The 22,494-nt window shown below is 47.0% G+C and overlaps 1 protein-coding gene across 1 annotated transcript in view; it reads left to right on the forward strand.

Annotated features, from left to right (window-relative positions):
- Window positions 1-22,494, forward strand: part of LOC119466309 (uncharacterized) — a 101,095-nt gene that overhangs the window by 68,233 nt on the left and 10,368 nt on the right. Inside the window, exons 5-6 of the mRNA XM_049657498.1 lie at window positions 1,806-1,844; window positions 1,927-1,961. Coding sequence (XP_049513455.1) covers window positions 1,806-1,844; window positions 1,927-1,961 — 74 coding nt within the window. The remainder of the gene's footprint in view (window positions 1-1,805; window positions 1,845-1,926; window positions 1,962-22,494) is intronic.

A 22,494-nucleotide genomic window follows, 5' to 3' on the forward strand; every position in this document is an offset into this window, starting at 1 on the left:
GTGGCCCGTTTGCACTCTTGTGTGCCTCATCGCAATACATTGCATATGCTTGACCGCGTAACACCACTGCATTGCAACGAAGCTAAATTTCGGGAACCGGCATTACGCAACGCTCCAAACCCTTGCTGTACCTGCGTGACGCCATCGGTGAAGATGACGAAGGCGGAGTCGGGGCATTGCCTATCGCGGCGAATCCTTTAAATGAAAAATACGGCACCGAAGAGCAGGAAGCTTGATAGTGAATGTCGAAGCAAATAGGCCTAACGACAGCACAAAACGACTACTATGGCTGCGAGCAGGTCGGTGCGCGAATGCGTTGGTTCGAGGATGCTAGAAAATAAAAATGGCGGCTATTTGGCCATGGCGGCCATGGCTTCAATTATAATTTCGTTTCGGACCTGCAGTCACGGCAAAAATTCTCAAATCGGACGGCAAAGGGTCTCAGAGTCTGAAATCCCTATACATGGCTCTATTTGGTAGGTGGCGGCGCCATGAAGGCGTCAGATTTATCAGGCATGTCTGAAAAATGGGTCGTTGACTGTAAATGAGTGCTTGGAAATTTAGAAAGCTAAAGCATAAAAAACACCTTAAAGAATGTCTGAAGCCACAAGCACAAAGGTTTGACCAATCCGTGTGCCATCTATTGTTTCCCGCAGACTACTGCAGCACCAGGGCTCCTTGTAAATTTTGCAGAAAACTGGGTTGGTGCTAAGTGGTTGCTCGTAAACTTTCCTTGACGGCTTGATAAACACTGCTTGATACTTCAGTTGTTGGCGCTACAAGTGTTGGTGCCATGACACCACTACGAGATAGTCATGTCTGCTCAGCATAAAATCCATGACTATCACAACTTCTTCAAGTATCGATGCTTGAAACTATAAAAAAGTGCATTGGCATTCCAGTGTAGGTCATCCCAAATTGGTAGAGGAATGATTTGGGGAAAGTTACTAGGAACGCAAATATATTTCGTAGGACTTTTTTAGTGTTTTTACTTTGCTATAAAATTCTGGCCAATCCATTCTGAATTGCAGCGACATACATGGACTAGACCTTAGCAGCTATCCCTGTAGAACACCCTGTATCTGTTACGTTATGGAACCCCAGGTGGTAAAAATTAATCCGGAGCCTCATAATCAGAACTGGTTCGGCGTGCCTCATAATCAGAACTGGTTCTGGCACGTAAAACAGCGGAAAGAAGACGAATGTTAAGCCCTTTAACATGTGCCATCGCACAGTTAGGAAAGGGAAATAGACTACTGAAGAACACAGGACTAGCACTTACTATCAACTGAAAGGATATTATTACAAACATTACATAGATGTATAAATCCCAATGCATGCACAGACCACTGCATATGTACACTTCGAATGAAATTATCTCAGTCACACTGAGTTTGCACTTCTCCTGGCTTCTTCAGTCATCTCTATCCCTATGTTGCGCTTTCCTAACCACAGCGGTAGTACAGACGCGCAATTCTACTTGCCTGAGCCACGCAAGTGCCATTTGCGCTTGATCTCGCAAAGGCTGGTGTGGCTGCTCCTAAACTACCCCAGAATTGCGTTTTTCCTGCTCCAAAAATGCTTAAAATCCTAAAGTGGCTGGACCACCAATAACTGTGCATCCACACCGACTGGCTTAAGTCCGCCGTTGTGACTTTTTCTCATTCTTTCCATTAGCACTTCTCAGAAGCTGGAAAACCCCTGGAAAGAAGATCGAAGGGGTCCTGCGAAGTACTCGCTGTCACAAGCTCACACCCACCCGCAGACGGAAGTGCACCAGTCACCTCCACACACATACGAACTAGGTTCCAGGAATCCAAGCCAGGTGTCCATACCGTCAACAGGTAAGGATGCACTCTTCCATCAGGGTTCTTGCCTGTGAATGCAAAGAAACGCCATTCTTACGTGCCATTCACACTCTCGCAGGTGAAACCAGCGCCAAGGAAGACTGGGAGTTGATTGTGAGTATGCAATCTGCTTTTTTTTTTTGTTCCTGACTTCTATTTGGCCTTTCAGTACCCACTGTGTTTTCACGAAGTTGCCAACAGAACTTGACCCTGACAGGGGCTTTGAAACCTTTAAGGCCTTGAAACATAGTAAGAAACGTTACCGATCTGTACAAGAGGCTCCTGTGAACATGTGAGCCAAATGTTATCGCACTGCACGCCGCAGGGAATTCACAATCTCGTGTCGAAAAAAAAAAAAAAAAGACGCTTGCTTTCGCTTCCGCAATGTCTTCGCACAGCATCGCTGCAAACAGCTGAACCCACCAACAGGTATTGGCTGATTGCGTGATCGTGAAAACATTCTCAGCAATACATAATCGCTAATTTTGAGTTAAACAAATGAAACCTACAAGTCTCTACAATATCAAAACGACTGAAAAAGTCGCTTGATCTTTGCACTGCAAGTTTATGCACGAAAGTTGCGTATCAGCTGCGTCATGCTGCGCGCGGCCTCGGAGATAGCAGCGCCGTGCTTCATAGTGTTGTCTACTGCGGTCGCCAGGGGGTTCTGCGATGAGCCCTTTCGCTGCCGAGACACTTAACTTCCGGGCGGGGCTTTGGCCCCTTAGCTTCTCCCCTGTATAGCTTCCAAAGCGCTATACTCGCGGACAGCGTTCCGTGGCTATGAAGGGAAAACTACGGAGGCAAAGCGTGCACAAATGAGAGCGCTTCTGAATAGTGTGCCGCGTTATCATCCACGTTACTTTAGGCTGGGGAAGAGAAAACAGAAACACCTTATTAGCAACAGTTAAATAAGACAGAACATAACACTGAGCGTAAAAGTTTACTTGTATTGCGGCAGTTCCCTTCTGCGTCTTGGCAATACGCGAAACCATCGCACGTGGAAGCTGCGTCGATTCAGCTTCTGTTTCGAGCAACCAAAAGCACTGTGAAACACTGCCGGACTACTTCGCGCGGTAACACATGTGCAGCAGCCATGCCCCCGTAGCTTTCCCCTGATAGCCATAGAAAGTGGTCCGCGAGTATCACAGGGCCGTTAAGAGAGAGAAAGCCGGGCATATTGATGCTATAACCCCACTTGAAGGATTAGAAAAATGTTTGTGGCATGAGATTCGTGAAGCGACGTCTTTGAACCCCTTAGCCGTTTTGTTTTACCAAGAAATTTCTTACGCAGAATGCTTATCTTTTATTCCACATTGAATGTGAATATACAGTTTATAAGAAACAGGTTTTTCAGGCAGAAAAAGATAGCCGAATCGTAGAAGAAATAACAGTGGGTTGATGAAGTTTATTGTATGCCTTGGTACAAATGTACCATCCACCTGCTAGTAATCAACAAGGATAGGATTATGTTAGACTTGTTGTCTTTGTTAGATTAGCTGTGCATGCTAACAGTACGTTAAATTTGACCAAGGGAGCTTTGGCAGCGAGTGGTACAGCTCGAAACAAGAGATTAGACAGAATCAATTTCTTAATCGTTTCACCAACGTGGGAGCGGCCCGCTGCGCGCTGAGTCGCGTACCTCAGGACGTTCATTAAAGTTTTCCATCCATCCATTCATCCAATCGTTTCATCGACTATCACCAAAACAACGTTATGCTCTAGAAAGCACACAGTACCGTATAAACTCATGTAAGGGCCGCACCCGTGTAAGGGCCACACCCCCAACTTGGCAGCCCAAAATTTCGAGAAAGAAAATTTCAGTAGACAAGCAATCGGGTTCGGTGCCCTGATGCCAAGCGGCCCGGGCAACTGCGCGTTGATCTCTGATGCGATGGTACAATGATAATGGGATCCGTGGCGTGCACAAGTAAAGATTTCACCGGCGCTATTTTGATGAAAAGGTTCGGTCCCGTGTAAGAGCCGCACTTCACCAAAATTGTTAAAAGAGAAGTGCGGATCTTGCATGAGTCTATATGGTATATTCAAACAGTTCAGCTGGCGAACTTGCAGTAAACTTGCAGGGTACGGAAAAATAAAACAGTGTAGGCTTTGACGGAATGCTGTTACATCAGTTTTAGGCCACAAACACGCACTTGCAATGTCGTCCTGGGAGCTTTCCTCTTTGTCTTCGTCTGAGATGCTGCTGACCTCGGTCACCATCACATTTATCTTCGTTTCACGAAACTATGTACACATCGGTGTCTGAACCATCATGTTCTTAAGAAGACGAACAGAATGCGTTTCTCCGGAAGATGAGCCGGCGATACACACGCATCGCCTCCGTGAGTCGTGATTGTGAAAATTCTAATTGCCACATGAAAAACGCACTTGCGTTCGCTTTTACGCACGCAAGCGCGTAAAAATACGTATACGTGCCCAGTAATCAATGGGCACGCACTGCCATCTGCCAGCCGAAACACCAATTAAGCCTCGGACGAGCGTCTCTGGCACAAAACGCTCACGGAAAGAACAAAAATACCGAAAGGCCGAGCCGTACTCGACCTAAACGCTTTGGGGACGCCAGGGCTTGGTCGAGCAAACGGTTAAGTGGTTAATAGTGAGGTCATGCTATGATTAGTTAGAAAAGTGTTTTCAGGGCCCCTTTAAGGGATCTTGATGACTTCAGCCCATCATGAGTGATCATCACTTTTTAGCTGAAGTGCTCCCTACATTCTACATGGTTGCAGACATTAAAGTTGAATTAGATTTATTGACAGTATTGGACTTATTTTTTATATATACCATACAGAGTTTTTTTATGTTGCCTGTGATGAAATATAATTCTAGTCATTGAGCTAGATTACTCAGAGGCAAGCATTACTTGCACGAGAAATCAAAATGCATAATCGTGTAGTTAATAAAAATGCACTGGTTATCTTTTAATTTAATTATTTTATGGCACATTGCAATTTACAAATTATAGCTGGCGAATTCACAAGGCCTGTTCACTAATTAAAATGTGAATTAATGAACTTCTGGCAATTAGTTAATCATGTATCTCGTGAGATTAATGTCCGTTCCTTTGAGTAATCCAGCTCAAAAACTACAATTTATCTGCCAGAGGCAACCTAAATATTCGGAATGGTCTAAAGAGACACCCCGTGTATTTCTGTGCCTAAACTATGCCACTAAGGCATATGATGTAAAATGAAATAGTCATTACGGTATTCAAAAATGAGCTCTTAGCCCTTTAACCCTCAAGCCCGAGCTGCACTAGTCCTAACAATTTGCACCAATATTGCCCAGGACGAATGCTACTTGCCCACGTCGCAGTTTCTATTGCTTTAATCGCAATGAACAAGTCGCGCTCGTCTGCTCATCCCATCGTCTACACATTGGGCACACATGTAGTAAATTATTTTGCTAGTTTGCATTTTTTTTTTGTTGCCGTGCCTTGAAAAACAATTATTGGAGACGTGTGTATTGTGAGAATGACTGTATTTCTCAAAACAGGCTTTGCTATTGTCTTCATTGAGTACAAGGAACAGAGTGTATATTGAATATATTTAATGAGCATGCTATCTGCAAACTCCCGGTGAAGCTTTAAAAAAAAAGGGGGGGGGGGTAATATTTTGCGGTGTTTTGGGATACATTTTGGGTGTGAAAGGGGTAAAGGTCCCCTCACTAGGTTTGCTCATTTTAAGCAGGCAAGCGAAGTGCATACTTAACGCGATGACGATCGTGTTAAGAGACTTCGTGTTAACTTTGCACTCGCGAAAACAGCTGAAATTTCAAAGAAAGTGCTGTGCAGCCTCCCTCTCAACGAACCGCGGCTGCCAGTCAGAGTCGAGGTAACACGCACAAACGCTGCGACGCAAATTGCAGTCCGTTCAGTAAATCATCTAATGCGGAACGCGCAACGCTGCCATAAGAAATGCACTGCGAAAAAACGAAAAGGAGCTGCCGTTAATCACGTGATCCCGACGTGGTCTCTCGGGTCTGGTATGGGAGAAGGCAGGGAAGGAATGCTGCTTGCGGAGGTTACTCAAGGCAGACGGTGAGAGAGTCTCTGTTGGCAGTCACGGTCGTCTCCTGGCTGTATTATATATGGTAACAGGGCACTAAATTCCTTCTATCTACTCTAATAATGAACTGACTTGAGAAATTATTTCGGTCAAACGATCCGAAGGTGGCGTTCTAGAATATTTCCAGTGTATAACTAAAATTTGCAACAGCGCATGGTGGGGCCCTTTAAAGAAGTACTGACATAATGATTTTGACTTTTTAATTATTATTTTTGTAGCATTTAGCGAAGGTCCTGCACACCCGAAACAGTATAAAAACACTGGCCAGCCTCTGAGTACCCCAAATAATTTAATGTACTAGCTTTGTTTCACTTTCCTGAAGGTGTGTGTGTCGTGACACCAAGACACAGAAGGTGATAACAAGAAATCGGAACATTGTGATGTTTTGACAATCACTTTAGCTTGCTTGGTCGTCTGCTACGCTGTTACATTGGACCTCACGATGATTAGCAGCATAGCAAACGATCGAGCGAATCCAAACCACAATGTGATTGAGATACGCGCGGTGGCGGGGGACTCTGAAATAAGTTTGGCCACCTGAAATTTTTTAACCTGCACCAAGTACACGGACATTCTTGCATTTCGCCGCCGTCAAAACATTTGCGTTACAACCATAAAAGAACCCATGACCTCGTGCTTAGCAGTGCAATACCATAACCACTAAGCCACCGCGGCGAGTATGCATATATTGGCGGGTGCACAAGGTGCATGTAGTAACTAGTGCGTGACGAAAGACGGAAAAGCACAATGAGACAAGGCTGGCGCGAAGGCTTTCTTCGTCTCCTTGTGCCTTTTTGTCTTGCGTAATGCGCTGGTCCCAATAATGCAGAGATCGACTCGCCCAAATCTGCACCTGCCTCACGTGCATTTTCTCTACTTGCAGAGAAAAGTCTTCAACCAGATCAGCGACCTTGTGACAACGCAAATTCAAACCACGTTACACGAGGAGGTCCCCAAAGTCATAGAACATTTATTGGACTCGCAACGAGCGACGATGAAGGGCCACAGCGCTCAATTTCTGCACAGTGAGGGAGACGGCGGCTCTGTAGCGGAACCATACGGAAGGCTGTACACTTCGGTGCCCGGCCCAGCTGGTAGTTCCACTTGGCAGCCCTCAAGTGCGTCGCAGCAGCCAAGTGTTAACGCTGGCCCATTTCCTGGAGCATCACAGACGCCCTGGGGCGAGGCCGTGGGGCAGTTTGGAAAACAGACCATTCCAAGATTGACCTGCAATTTGCCTTCCGCTCTGCCGAAGGTGCTGCCAGTCACCGTCACTTCCCCTTGGCAGCCCTCAAATACATTGCAGCAGCGAAGAGTTGCTGCAGACCTGTCTCCTCAAGCATCACAGATGTCCTGGGGTGTGGCCGTAGGACAGTTTGGACAGCCACTGTCCAGCTTCAACAGCAGTGCGGCTTCCTTTCCGCCAGAGGTGCTGCCAGCGACCGTGCGGCCCGCAGACGGTGCCCGCCCCTCGGAGGAGGTGCAGCGGTATGCGACCATGCTCGCAAGAGATAAAAGTGACCCAACACGCTTTCGAATCTTGGGCATTTCGTTCGACACACCGGCAGCGGTGGAAGGTGGGCTGTCGAATGTCGGCGCTTGGCATCTCGATTCATCCAGCGCACAGCAGGAAAGTGAACTAGGTGCTTCATCTTGGGACTACAACCCGGAGGTGCGATTTCCTGAAGCACAGAGTGTCTTTGTCGGAGGGCTCTTGGAAGAGCCGGACTAAAGAAAAAGAAAAAAAAAAGAATGGGTGCGGAGTGCAAGGGCATTCCATGTTTTTTGCTGAGTTAAAATGGGCTGTCTTTGAACAGGAACACTTCATTGAAATAACGGAGCAGCTTACCTGCTTCCAGTAGAGTTTCTAAACAGTATATTCTAGGGGAAATATGGCACCAATGGTCATTAATGAGCTTGGTTGTCCTCCTCTAGACCGGTCGTGGCTGCACATACGTGGCCCGTGTGCCCCATCTTGGAGGCATTCTGCGGCGAGTGCAAAGTTGGAGCGAGCCGAGATGGCCATAGCTTCAAGTGTACCGTATTCAGGCGCGTCTAGTGCTGGAGGTCGCGTAATCGCGCTCTTCGGAGTAGCGTTGAAGGGAGAGGTAGACGAAGCTTTCGCTCCGCTCTGCTTGTACTTTTCATGATAGCGTCGTCCCATTGGGGGCGACACAATCAGTCGCGGAGGCGGAGCGGACGCGACAGAATTGCACGCTTCGCTTTGTACCGTCGATGTGAAGACATTGTCGACCCAGCATGACAGTGTAACTTTGGTCGCCTGCTCTCAAATTCAACAAAATGTGCAGCATTTGGAAGGTGAAAAACGCAGGTTGTTCTTGCTAACTTAACATTTGCCTTGCACCCAAGTCAAAGCAAGATGCAGACGCAACCAGTCTTCTGGACGACCGTTGTTTGTTCATATATTGTCAGGTGCAACACAATGCGGCAACACTTGACACTTCGAAATTGGATAGTGCACATATGCCCATAACTGAAGGCTTCTATGCTTGAACCTTATGGCGGCAACAGACGACGTGGGCTTTTCTTGCAAGTGTGTCCGGTGATCTGTAGATCGTTGCCAACTTTCAATTACTGTACCTATGTTGCTTTGTTTAATTAGGTTAGTTTACTTGCGGTACTTGCAACGCTGGTGTAGTCTAAGTTTCCACCGTTATGTTTTAGGTTGGTAGAGGAGATGAAAAAGTGTACGATCACTGCATTCTACCAGTACTTAAATTTGGGGCAGGAACTTGGAAGTAAACAAGGAAGATTGAAGACTGTGCAACGGGCTGCGGAACGAAATATGATGGGCATAACGTTGAAGGACAGGAACACAGCTGGCGTGGATTAGAGAGCAAACAATGGTAGCCGTTTCCCCTCTAATGAAACATGCAGGTCTAAACCCATGGATTCCTAAAGAGATCGAATGGACGCCAAGAAAAAGAAAACGCAGTCAAAGATGGTCAAGTATAAGGTGGCAAAATGAAATTGGGAAATTTTGGAGTAGTTCATCACAGCATATATAGTTTGCTAAAAATTACTACAGGGATCTCTGATGCTAGTGCCTATACGAGTTGCAAGCATGGCAGTTCCGACAGCATGGAATGACTGTCAGTGCATGCATTTGGCCTAAACTTCATCCTTCTTGCTTTAAACGGCTTTGTGGCTTCGGATATTGACAAATTTCTACAGAAAACTGCGTTACAAATGCAATACCTTGCAGTGATATTATCCATGTACACGGAGCCTTACTGTCTTCCGCACTTGAAGTATGCCTTCTTAAAAATTTGGGGCAATGAAGGCAGGCACAGCGTAGTAAAAAAAGCCATAAAATCGTCTCTCAAGCCACAAGTACAGAGACCAGAGAAATCCACGTGCTAACCATCATTCCCATGGTATCTGAACTACTGGAGATGCGACAGTTCCCTCAAGTAATTTTAATAGGAAACTGTACGTGTGCGCCATAAGACTGGAGTGACCTGAGATTGCAGGGTGATGCCTTCATCTTGTGGTTGTTGTAAACTTAACAGTGCAGAAATTCTGGCAGAAAGGTTGTAGGGGAGGATATTTCTGGAGATGGTTTTCTTAAGCAAGCATCATGTATTTTAAAATGATTCTTCCTTTTTTTTTTCAGGGTTGTCTCTGAGGCCTGCTTCCCGAGAGTAGCTTTGGGTGCAAGAACCAGTGAAAAAAAAAAGAGGTTGTGATAGAGGCAGCTGTAATTCTGCGAAATCAGTTCTATGAAGTTCTACGACACCAGGCGTGAAGCTGTTGTCTTACAGCCACTGGAATTGCAGAAAGCCCCCCATCCTCCTTTCTTCGGCCCCTGTAGCACTACGAAGCGGGAGTTGGATATGTCTGGTGCATCGCCGCCAGGGCCACAGTCTGCCTCACTCCAGCGGACGTTCTGCGACACCTGGCCTGAAGATGCTGTCGTCTTAGAGCCATTGGAGTTGCAGAGAGTTCCACGCGCTGAAAGCACTGCTGCCCATACGTCATGTGTACAGGACAACAGCACATCACAGTCATCTGTACAAGTTCAGAGTGTAAACATCGTGGATATGGCCAAATCCATGTGCTAACCATCGTTCCTATGGTATCTTAACGACTGGAGATGCGACAGATCGCTGAAGTAATTTTAATAGGAAACTGTGTGCGCCATAAGACGGGAGTGACCTGAGATTGCAGGGTGGTGCCTTCATCTTGTGATTGTTGTAAACTTAACAGTGCAGAAATTTTGGCAGAAATTTTGGTAGGTGAGGCCTGCGATATCAAACCACCCGATGAGCCGGCAGGCACAGTGGATTCCCAGCCGTTGGAGTACAGAAAGTGACACCTGCGGATAGTACTGCTATTGATACTTCATGTGAACTGTATGGCAATGGCTCATCACAGCCACCGGAACCAGTTCGGAGTGAAAGCATGGCAGGTGCGGTCAGGAGTTATTCAAGTGAGACCGCTTGTGTCACCATTACCATTTAACAGCTATTCGAGGCATTAGTTACACATGATAACCATGTTGAAGAACTAGCAGTGCACATTGGTATCGTGGTATTAGATGTGTCGGATAAGTCTTGTACGGTAAGCAAGCTGTCCAACCTGTCAGAAGCAGCAGACGAGACTCCTTAGAGATCTGCACTATCTCACAATGTGCTGCCTGAGAACGGCACTTCAGACAGGCTGCTCACTGAGGACAACTAATTAAGCCTGTCTGGAGTCAAGTTCGGAAGCAGCAGCTACTTTACTTTTGTCGATTGAAGACGACAGCATCTTACCAGCAATGCTGTCTGGCGCATTAAATGTCCCGGATGCAAGCTCTGCCAAGCTGAAGCAGGAGTATGACGCACAGGTCAAAGTGAATGCAAGTGATGCTTTGAAGGCATCAAATATATTAGAGTGTGTGCTCCAAGCAACCAAATAAACATGCCTGCTCATCAGTATGCGAAATGCAGCCTTGAAAGATGATGTTGCAACTACTAGGAGCCACTAGCTGTTTTACCTGCTAGAAACATGTGGTACAGCAGCAGGCGCACAAGAGACATCGGAGTGGCTCTTCTCAACAGAACTGCAGCTGTGGCATGCAACAGATAACAGACTGACAGATGCCAAAATGTCTAGCCGACAGAATCTTTTTTTAATAATGAAAAAGCAGTGATATATTTAGTTTATGTGTTGTTTTGTGACTACTGACATTGGGCAGGTTTAGAACACTGTGTTCCCTGCTAATATTACTTGATCCAAAAGCTCGCATCGACAGCCCACCCGCACCCATTGAAGCAACGGCTCCTGGCTTATACCAGATGCAACTAGATTCCCGAGTTAGTCCTAGAAGTTCATTAGCAGTGAATTATGTAGGTTATAATTTATCTCGTATTTCAATTGCCACCTTCCCCCCCCCCCCCCCCTTGAAAATGGTTCTAAGAGCTCGCTGATAGGCCCAAAACTATGCCTGAAAGGGAGAAGATTTCACCGTTGCCAGTCAAACATACAGAAATAAATCTGCATCCAAAGCCAAACATTGAAAGCCTGGTGATGCTACTCTCTATTATTTAAATGTTTACATGTGAGAGGCGTTTATAATGCAGAGGTAAAAGGGGCCAAGTGGAAACGGCCAAGGTGAAATGGATGTCTACTGGGACCGAGTGAGCTATCTTCTCATATCCTTGGACCCAGTTCCCTTATAGTGCCTTTTCTTTGGTTCTTACAGGTTGACACTATAGATACCCAGAAGTGGTAAGAGGGAAACATGGGAAAGCATAGCCTTTTCATTGATTTGTCTTGACCAAGGACTTTTGCATAGTCCATTTTTTTGTTATGACGATGTTATAAACCTGTGGCAGTCGCACCTCGGCGTTGGTGTACCCTGGTGTAGGGCGGGAAAACAAACTTGGAGGAGCGAGCGAACGGAACTATCGGCCGCACAGAGGAGCGGGCAAGGGAGCGAAGGAAGGCGAAGAGGGCGCGGACGCGTAGCCTCCTAGCGGACGGCGCACGAAGCGCACCTTACGCTCGCCTCCGCCGCTGACGTGAGAGTATGCAACGAGCGCCGGCGAAGCAGCTGGCGCGGCGCACGAGTGAGCGAAGGAGCAGGTGCGCGCCGGGAGAGGAGAAGCGAGGAGGGAGTGACGTCAGCCCCTCCGCTGTGCTAGGCACGCGTTCACTCTGTGTCAGGTGGTGTATAGCTCTAATTGACTTGTTTTTATTTTGATTAATAATGAGCGGGTACCCCTGGTTTAAGTGCGACGTCACTGATGGCGTCACTTTTAGTCTTGTATTTTTACAGGAACCTGTACTGATGCGGTGGGTATCTAATGTGTAAGATTGTGTGCTTTGGTGGACGGCAATTAGACTTCCCTTATTGTTTCTAATAATTCCTGGCACTTAATTAGCCCTTTAATGTACTAAACCTGTGCTCTGATGTCAAATCTATCAGCCATAAGTAAAAAAAAATTGTATTATGGGGTTTTACGGGCCAAAACCACGATCTGTTTATGAGGCACGCCGTAGTGGGGGACTCCGGAAATTTGGACCACCTGGGGTTCTTTAACGTTCACCTAAATCTAAGTACACGGGCGTTTTCGCATTTCACTCCCATCGAAATGCGGCCGCCGTGGCCAGGATTCGATCCCGGGACCTCGTGCTCAGCAGCCCAACAGCCATAAGTAGAAACATCGATATCTACCTGTCTTTTATTTTTTATGATTTATTTTCAATTTCGTCTCACCTTTATGACAAACCGAAAGTTGGTTCCTAACCGGAAGTTGCTGCGCAAGAAAGAAGAGTGTCACTCGGTGCTCGTGTCACTGTAATAAATGGATAAAAAAAGTTAAAATTAACTTTAGCAATTACATCAAAGGTCGTATTTCAAAACAAGCGCTACGCATCCTAAACCAAGCCCCTCACTCACTTGAAAAGCAAATCACTCTCGTCTGGTTCCCAGCGCACGCTGGCGACGTACATCCGCACCTCACCAACCTCAACGAGGTCGCTCACTCCGTAGCACGAGGCCTTGTCAACCGTGCCGCGGAGACAGCGCAGGTGCACCAGCGGAACGCGATCGCCTCACCAGCTACAACGCCCTCACGAAATCGTTCTATCTCACCAGAAGAACCTTCCCCATCCCTCATCACAAGCTAAACAGAGCACAGGCAACCACCCAGCTGTTACAGACAAACACATACCCCTCACTAACACGTTACCACAGGATCTACTCGGCCACCTACCCTAGTAACATTTGCAAGATCTGTAAGACTGAGGCAGCATCGCTTCCCCACATGCTATGGGAATGTAAAAACCAATATCCGACAAATAATACCGTGACCCTCTCGTCGAGATGGCACGCCAGCCCTGCGCAGCTCCCACCTCGACGACCAACTCTGGGCTACCCAGCAAGCCTGCGAGGCGGCGAAGAGGCAAGACCTCGATGTCCCCACGTGGGAGGCCTAGGCCCAGCCAACTAAACTGCTGGTTTAAATAAAAGTTTGTTCCTCCTCCTCCTCCCTTTAGCGCACGTAAGGTCAACACTGTCGCACTCTGTTCGCGCAGCTAATCAGACCGCTAAGCACGACTGTGTTGGAACGCGCGCGATTTGGCACTTGCGTTGCGGGCTGTAATTACCTATTCGCAAGAGCGCACAAGCGAGCAACACAGCTATCGTGACGACCGCTGGGGATACCGGAAAGGCCAGGAGAGCAGGACGGCATTGTTTTTTTTTTTGTGTGTGTGTGTGTGTGTGTGTGGCGCGCCCGCGGCGGGTAGCGCTGCAGCGTTTGGCACCATTGATCGTGACGGCATTCTGAACTCGATGCGCGTGTTTACTTGAAATGTTCAGAAAAATATCTGAGGTGGTTTAGGGGCCCTTTAAGGCCTCAAATCGTGTCCAGTGGCTAGCAAATAGTCAAGAGCAGCTTCACCGCCCCTGGACCAGCAAGCAGACGACGCGAGCCGCGACGGCACCCCTGACGGTGGAGCCACCACGAATGTGCTTCGTTGCCGGCGTGGCCTCCGTGATCCAAAGCAGGCGATATCTGAGGCCATGAGAGCCAGCCACAATCTCCGAGAGTCTTTCGCCTAGATAACGGCCGGCGTGAAAATTCAGTTAACGTCAATATACTAAAGTGTTAGTGTCACGTCACAAAAAGTTAGATATGCTCGTATCCTGCTCAGTAGATAAGGTCTTGCGCGAACCGCGCACCAAATTGGACACGACAAGATAAATACACACAAACAGCACCGGTCCAAAGTATTCCTAACAACGACCGCATACCCAGTGCCAAACACTGAGCAGTTAATGTCAAAGAAAATAAAATATTTCAAAGAATCCATTACATATATAATGAAATGTTCTTGGGTATCCTATAAGTGCTGTGACTAGAATATAAACGGAATAATGTTGTCTGTTTGTTTACCTCCAAGAGGGACTCATACCCACTATAGTGTTGATATTTGCCAAGAATCGGGTGAGTTAAAATGATTATACGAAACTAAAAAGGAGCACTATTGACGAATTTTTAATTATAATAGCTAAAAATGAAGTCCGATAAAACATTTTTGAATTTAGCGAGGAAATCGTAGTGATTCAATTATATGCCTCAATACTGCTGCACCAACATCCCTATGATAATGTCCCAGATAAGAGGTCCCCAACAATAGAATATTGAGAACAGTTATATTCAATCCAGCACCATGTAATTGTCCTTCTAAAGTATGTTTTCTTAATGATAAAAAACGGCGACATGACAAGCTGCAGGAAGAAGTGTATTAATTTTCTCATCCTCACCACAGTATGAGCACAAGGAGGAGGGCGCCAGACCAGATCGATGCAGATAATAGTTTAATGCAGGTTTTCAACAACGGAATTCGGTAAACAGGACTTCAACTTTTTTGCTACGAAAGAACTTTCTGCTACAAATAAATAAAAGGTGTCGAAAATCAGTTAAATTCCTTAGTGATAGGTTCCAAGAGTATTGCATGACTGCACGCCTCCTCGAACATAGCAGCAGTTATGAAACCTGACTCAGGAAGGAAAAGAAGAAATGGACCACTAATTAAGGGCCGCTCTACGGTTCAGCTTCTTTGCCCTCTGCTTCTGGCTCATACCCACTATTGCGAATTGGGCAAGATTCGAATGGCACTATGCGAAAATTGCGTAAGCAGGCTTCGCCACATGTCTATAGCTTGACCTAACCACGATGACGGACCTCCGGTTAGAATCGTAATTAAGGCGTCAACACGCGGGCTGCTGACACCATTCCTGCTGCCGTGATTTCCTCCCGCGCGCCGTCCAAGCTTTGTAAACGCCTGTCTCAAGTTAAACAGTGCTACTATAGCTGGAACGCGGCCATTTTGGTTAGGGCAAGTTAGCTGTGTGGGAAAGCCTGTTTACAGAGAATTTCGTATATCCCCTAATAGAAGGAGATTAAAGCCACGAAGACAACTGAATTGGGGAAGAATCAAAGGAATAGAAAATAACAATGAATTAGAAATTTGACCAAAATATATCTTTCAAACAATTATAAAACTCTTCAGCGGCTGAGCAAGCATATACTTACTATATGACATTGATATTCTACGGGTACTGCGATCTCTCAGTTTTCGATATCCACGCAAATACTTGGATGTGGGATTGCTCGATGGCGCAGCACAGCTTAGTTTTACGGCAGTGGGGTTCATGATCGGCACTGGAGCACGTGGTATGCCGAGGTGCAATGCTTGTCGCGCGACCGAGCCCGCACGCGCAAGGAACGAGGTCTCGTGCCAGCCACGCAGATCTCGATCGCGTCCCGAGCCAAGGAACGTTCCCACCACCAGTTCCGTTGTCTAGCTCCGGCAGTCGACATCAAGAAACGAGGTATCGTGCCCGCCACGCAGAGCGCGTCCAGAGCCAAGGTACGTTCGCACCGCCAGTTCCATTGTTTAGCTCACTCAGTCGACATCAAGGAACGAGGTATCGTGCCCGCCACGCAGAGCGCGTCCCGAGCCAAGGAACGTTCGCACCGCCAGTTCCATTGTCTAGCTCACTCAGTCGACATCAAGGAACGAGGTATCGTACGTGCCCGCCACGCAGAGCGCGTCCCGAGCCAAGGAACGTTCGCACCGCCAGTTCCATTGTCTAGCTCACTTAGTTGACATCAAGGAACCAGGTCTCGTTCCCGCCACGCAGAGCGCGTCCCGAGCCAAGGAACGTTCGCACCGCCAGTTCCATTGTCTAGCTCACTCAGTCGACTATCTCGACGATCAGCCGATGCGTGGTAAGATATATCCCTCACACAGAGCATGTATAAGTGCACGAGCTGGCTAAACGTTGATGCATTACGCTGCACAGAACGAGCATTCGGTAATGCATCAGCCGATTCAGCTACTATGTGGCCATTAATTTAGACAGATCTAATCTAAAAGCACTCCTTCGCCCTATGAGCTCAATATGATGATCGCAAGCGGCAGCGTATAATTTCGCTGCCGCAAGACGACGAGAAGCCGTTGCTTCAGTGCCCGTGCTATCGGCCGGCTCGCGATCTTATCGGATATGAAGATCATTGCAGCGCTGTGGAGGCTGCAGTAAGCGTTCCTCAGATGTATTCATCCGCAGCACGTTGTGTGCTAAGGCAGGAACTGGCCTAGGAGGATAAAAAAAAAAAAAAAAATGCTGCAGTGGAGGGAGCGCCCTCCAAGTGAAGCCAGCGCCGTCATGTTGTGGTGGGCAGAAAGCGCGGCTCGGCTGGTTCGGCGGCTGCCAGTGGCCCAGTTCGCCCAGTTCGCCTTCAGCGACGGTGGATTGCGGTTCGCGCGCCAATTTTCCCTCGACAAGTGTGTCTCTGCAGTGCATTCGTATGCGTGCGGCTCGATTGAAGCGAGCATGGTGCAATCCTGCGTAGAGTATGGGTGCACAAATCGCGCGAATCCTGCTTCCAAGATCACATTTCACAGGTGCGTACTGAAAGCACGTAGTGTTTACGCGGTCTGGTAATACGGATGACTCGTGTTTTTCATTGGTAGGCTCAAGGAATTAATTTTTGGAAATTATTGGCAGGTTTCCAAAAGATGCCGAGGCAAGGAACCTATGGGAGCGAGCTGTGCGTCGTGAACGCTGGAAACCGGCAGATAAAGATCGCCTTTGCTCTGCCAATGCCTCCTTGCCTCTGCGCACTTTGATCCGGCGTGCTTTGACCGGACCGGACAAACAACAAGGTTGAAAGCGGGAAGTGTGCCGACTTTGTTCCCTGCTTTCCCTGCCCACCTCCAGGCACCGGTAAGCATCGGAACTCCGCAGATTTAGTGATCTGACATCGAGGAGATTGGAATGACATAGACATATCTCTTCTTTCGTGTCCTGTCGACGTGACTGTATTGTTGCGCGTGTCTTCGCGTGCTTTTCGTTCCGTTCGCTCGTTTACAATATCGCCCCACACACGATTCGCGCGTGATCATTGTCGCATGTTCCTGAACATACTTTCGTGAATACATGTGCATGTATTCATATTACGTGCAATAATTGAAGCATATATGTAATTCTAGAAGTAGTTAATTGCCACTATGTGCTTATTTCAGGTGAAAAGGAAGCGACCAGCACCAAAGCCCCGAGGATGCAGTCCTGCTCAGGAGCAAGAGGCCTTAAATACTGAAGACCATGTCACTGTATCACCATCAAAGCAGTGGAAACAGAAGACGAACGATTGCACCTGAAGAAAAAAATTAAAACATTGCAGCAGAACAAGCGAAGGCTGACACAAAAGAAAATCACCGCTGAAGAAATTATTAGAGGCATCCAAGAACAGAAGCTTTTGTCAGAAGAGGGCTCCAAGATGTTCGATGCAGCATTTTCTCCTGACATACAACTACTGCTTCACCGGGCACGGACAGACACGGGAGGTAAATACCTTCCGGAGCTGCGAACGTTTGCACTGACTTAACATTTCTATTCACCAGCAGCCTATGAATTTGTGCGATCAAAGTTTAATGACGCCCTCCCTTCACAGCGCACAATCAGAGAATGGTATAGGTCTGTTGACGGCCTACCAGGCTTTACAGGTGAAGCATTTTCTTTCTTAGAGAAGTTGGTTAAAAGCCGATCTGAAATTCTATACTGCGCTCTGATTGTCGATGATATGTCTATTAGAAAACACGTTGAACTTGCCGGAGACAGGGTAGTTGGCTACGTTGATTTGGGAGCTTCTCTTAATGATGACAGCCTTCCTGAAGCCACAAATGTCTGTGTGTATATTGTTGTAGGCATAAACATGAGGCTGAAAATTCCAGTCGGTTACTTTCTTGTCCACTCACTCACTGGTTCTGAGAGGGCTGAACTAACAAAACAATGCATTGAACGACTGGAATCTTTAAAAGTTCAAGTTGTCAGCCTAACGTTTGATGGTGCGTCATGAAATTTCACTATGGCGAAATGCCTTGGTGCAGAACTCAAGCCTGATCCTGTCGAGTTCTCCACATCCTTTAAAAACCCAGTTGACGAGTCAAGGGATGTGCATATCCTGCTTGACCCACATGATTAAGTTGATTAGAAATTCACTGGCAACAATGCCTTACATAAAGGCACTGGAGGCTCTACAGCGCGAGGAAGGGCTTCGCCTTGGCAATAAGCTAACTAAGGTGCATATGCAGTGGGAGAAGCACAATATGAAGGTACGCCTCGCAGTTCAGGCACTCAGCGCTTCAGTCGCAGACGCTCTTGACTTTTGCGAGCAAACACTGAAGCTGCCACAATTTAGAGGTGCTGGTGCCACGGCGAAATTTGTGAGGGTGTTTGATCATCTTTTCGATTTGCTAAACTCCAGAAATCCGTTTGGAAAATCGTACAAAGCACCTCTTCGAAAGCAAAATGAGGCTTGTTGGAAGCCATTTTTTGCCGATGCTAGAGAGTACATCAGTGGTTTGAAAGATCCATTTGGTCGATCACTTTTGCAAGGAACGAAGAGGACAGGATTTGTGGATTTTCTTGTGTGTATACAAAGCACAGAAAGTATCTTCAAGGAACTCATTGATGAAGGTCAGCTTAACTATCTGCTCACGCACAAGATGAGTCAAGATCACGCAGAAACTTTCTTTGGCTGTGTGCGAGGACGTGGGGGGTTCAACAACAACCCTACAGCTGCCCAATTCATGGCGGCTTACAAGCGTCTATTGGTCCAGACAGAAGTGAGATCGTCCACATCAGGAAACTGTTCGCGAGATATTGTTTCTATTCTGGGTGCATCTGCCTCTGCCACTACATTTTGTGCAACCACTGAGATCACATCGCGAAGGTATGCCATCCTGCAACCAGAGGACCACGATTACACCAGACCGAATTGACTATCCAGAGAGCCTCTCCACATTCGCTCGCTCTGTCGTGCCTTACATTGCCGGCTTCGTCGCTCGCAAAATTGCTGCTACAAACACCTGTGAGGTGTGCATAGAAGCTCTCCATGGAGTGGATACATCTCTATTGGTGAGACAAAAAAATCGAGGTGGACTCTTTTACCCTTCCGAAGACGTTGTCACTGTGCGAAACAGCGGAAAAGAGGCTGCGTCGGCTGCAGGCTTCCACTCAATGCCTTAAGAACATATATGCCAATACCAAACACCAAGTTCTGGAGATACTTAGTCAATCACTGGAAAAGAAGTGGTTTTCACAATTGGAACAACATCTTTTTGACGTCGATGTGTTGGACAATCACATTTACAACTTGAGTAAGCAAGTATTGGAGCTGTACATTAAGATCAGGCTGCACCACATGACGAAGGAACGAAACAGGGAACTCATGAAAGATAAAGTTAGGTCTTTGCTTTCAAGGCTCGTCATTTTTAGGAATCAGTGAAACAACTCGGCCGTAACGTTCATGTTGGCTATATTTGGCTATGCGCCGAGGAAGCTGTATAAATAAAATTTTTTCTATGAAAAATGAACCGTTCTGTAGTCATTTTAAATGCTGCCACTGTATCGGCGACTATGTGAGCACGTTTTTACTTCTTTAGCAGCAATCATTTGCGGAAAAAAAAAAACGGCCACGGAAGCGCCCTATATGCTACGCAGCCGCCTTCCTGCCCACCACAAGATGGCCGCCGCCGGCTTTACTGTGCTCTATGGGTAGGTATAGGCGGCTTCCACTACAGCAGTTTTTTTATATCCTCCTAGGAACTGGCTAAGGTAGCCAAGGGCCAGTATTTTGTAGCGATGCCTTTCCGATGCTAATGCCTTTTCGCGCTTAGTCAGTGGTCAGAGCGAATGTCCTCTCACGTTATCAACGGGATCTGCCGGCCGTGAGCGGTGGATGATAAGACTAGAATAGAATAAAGCGTAATGCATCGCTACAAAATACCAGCCCCGGTCTACTCGCCGCCCTGTTGATCCTCGCTCCATATATCCGCAGGCGCGTTAACGAACGCAAGATGGAATGGCGCTAAGAGTTTGCATTAGACTACAAACATGACATTATACATTTCGTTTATTTTTAGTAGAGGAGCTGGACCGCTATCTTGTGCGCGTTCGAGAAGCCGACGTTCGGTTTCTCATCATGCGATTGTCCGGGCCAGCGGCCCAGCCAGCACTGAACCCCGAAACCCTAGACAAAATGTTGGCATGCCTGGGAGCGAACAGTTTTCTACGAACTACGCAGGGTATCGTTTTCGTTTCCCAGGTGGCGAATCAGTCATGACGTCATGACGCACAAAGTGGCCACGCTCGCGACGTATATCGACACTCGGTCTGGCTCGCTTTCGTCTCCTGCACTGTTAGGTAATAGGGCAATTTTTTTTAAAATAAATGCCTAAGGAATTTCTATGTCGACTCACTGAGGAAAACTGTCGTTTATGCGCGATGCTCAGAAGCCGAGTGTCTTACCTACCGGGCTAAACACCCACGCTTGCAGACGGCGAATATATCTGAATCATATGAATGTGTTCTACCGCGTTGTTGCGCAAAATACAGATAAGCAGTCAATGAGTTGATAAGGATAAGGAGTGATGTGGGGTTATATGGGTCTGATTGCCGATCGATAAGGTGCTAAAGAGCGATAAGTGCTTATAATGGTCGAAAGGATTCTGATAAGGCTGATTAGGACCGACAAGGGTTGATAAGGGTCGAATCAAGTCTGATAAGGTTGATAAGAACCGATAATGGTTGACAAGGACAGATAAGGGCTGAAAAGGGTCAGCAATTTCAATAAGGTTGATACCAATCGATAAGGGTCGAGTCGTGTCCGATAAGGTTGACAAGGACAAATAATGATTATAGCGATTCCGATACGGTTGATAGCGGCCAATAAGTGTCGGATCATGTCTGGACCATACTGGCGGAGGCTCAAGTCGTCTCCCCCTGCATGCTAGGCTTATAGGGGTATTTTCCGTGGCCCGTTAGCAAGCGCTTGCATGGCTCAGTGGTAGAGTATCCGGCTCCCACGCAGCGGGCGCGGGTTCAATCCCGGCGGGAATTGGGTACTTTTTTCGCGTTTCCGGCGATAGCGGTTACGCGGACGCCGGCGGCATGATCGCGCCTCGAAACGGCTATCAAAATGAGCCCATAACAGCTTACGCTGTAAAAGAATGTAATGAATTATATTTAGTACCTTTGTAAATTTCACCTGAAAAAAACCTGAATATTGGAATGGTTCCACAAAAAACCCAATTTCTCCCCGATTATCAGTTTGAATAGTACCCAATACCCAATTCTTACCCCGCGAATTGAAAAAAATATAAAATCCCATAACGAACAACCCTATGTATACGCCCTTGCCTGAACCTAAAAACCAATCTACGAGCGTCTTGTCAGCAACAAATCTAGATAAACTGTAGCTACATGAACAAGTGAACAAGGACAACTTATCTATGTATATAATATAGCGTGGAGTCTAAAACAGCCTGCGCCATCCGTGAGTAAGATCATTTTGCCTTCTTGGAGGATTAGCTCACCTTCCTTCGTAACACAGTGACACACGGTCACCGCCAACACTTCGCTACTACACTTTCAACTTCGCTGCCTGTCCCTTCACTATTGTTGCCATATTAGCGCTGACACTCACAGATGAAACGGCACAGCGCGTTTGCAACGCCAGATTGTCATTTGTGCGCTGCCTAAACTCATCGAAACTGTGGTGTAGAACCTTTAGTTTTCATGCTACACTACTGTTATAAAAAAAGGCTTCGTGTAGGTGGGCGGAGCTACACTTTTTTCTGCACCAGTTAGAAGAAATGCCAATTTCCTACACTACCTACACTTGTGTAGTCAGTGTAGGTAAAAATAGCCCTACTCACTGAGCAGCCCAATTAAAACGGACAATTGAGTGAGCCGGAGCTTATGTACGCGTGTCAAAACGTCGCAATACCTTAAACTCACGTGACCACCTTTTGTGTCAGGACGTCACAATACATGCACCTTACTAAACGAAACCGATAAACGAAACCAAAATGTGTTCCCAGAAAACTAGTCAAGATGGGTATAGCTGGGTGTACTACATACTACCAGGAAAACACACAGGAGAGAACCCATAGGAGGAACCTTACTACGGGTGTGACAAGGCGCACTTTTGATCGCACTCAAGCCTGATCCGGATTGAATTTCTCGGTCG

The sequence above is a fragment of the Dermacentor silvarum genome, chromosome 10, assembly GCF_013339745.2.
Source record: "Dermacentor silvarum isolate Dsil-2018 chromosome 10, BIME_Dsil_1.4, whole genome shotgun sequence".
Classification (NCBI taxonomy): domain Eukaryota; kingdom Metazoa; phylum Arthropoda; class Arachnida; order Ixodida; family Ixodidae; genus Dermacentor; species Dermacentor silvarum.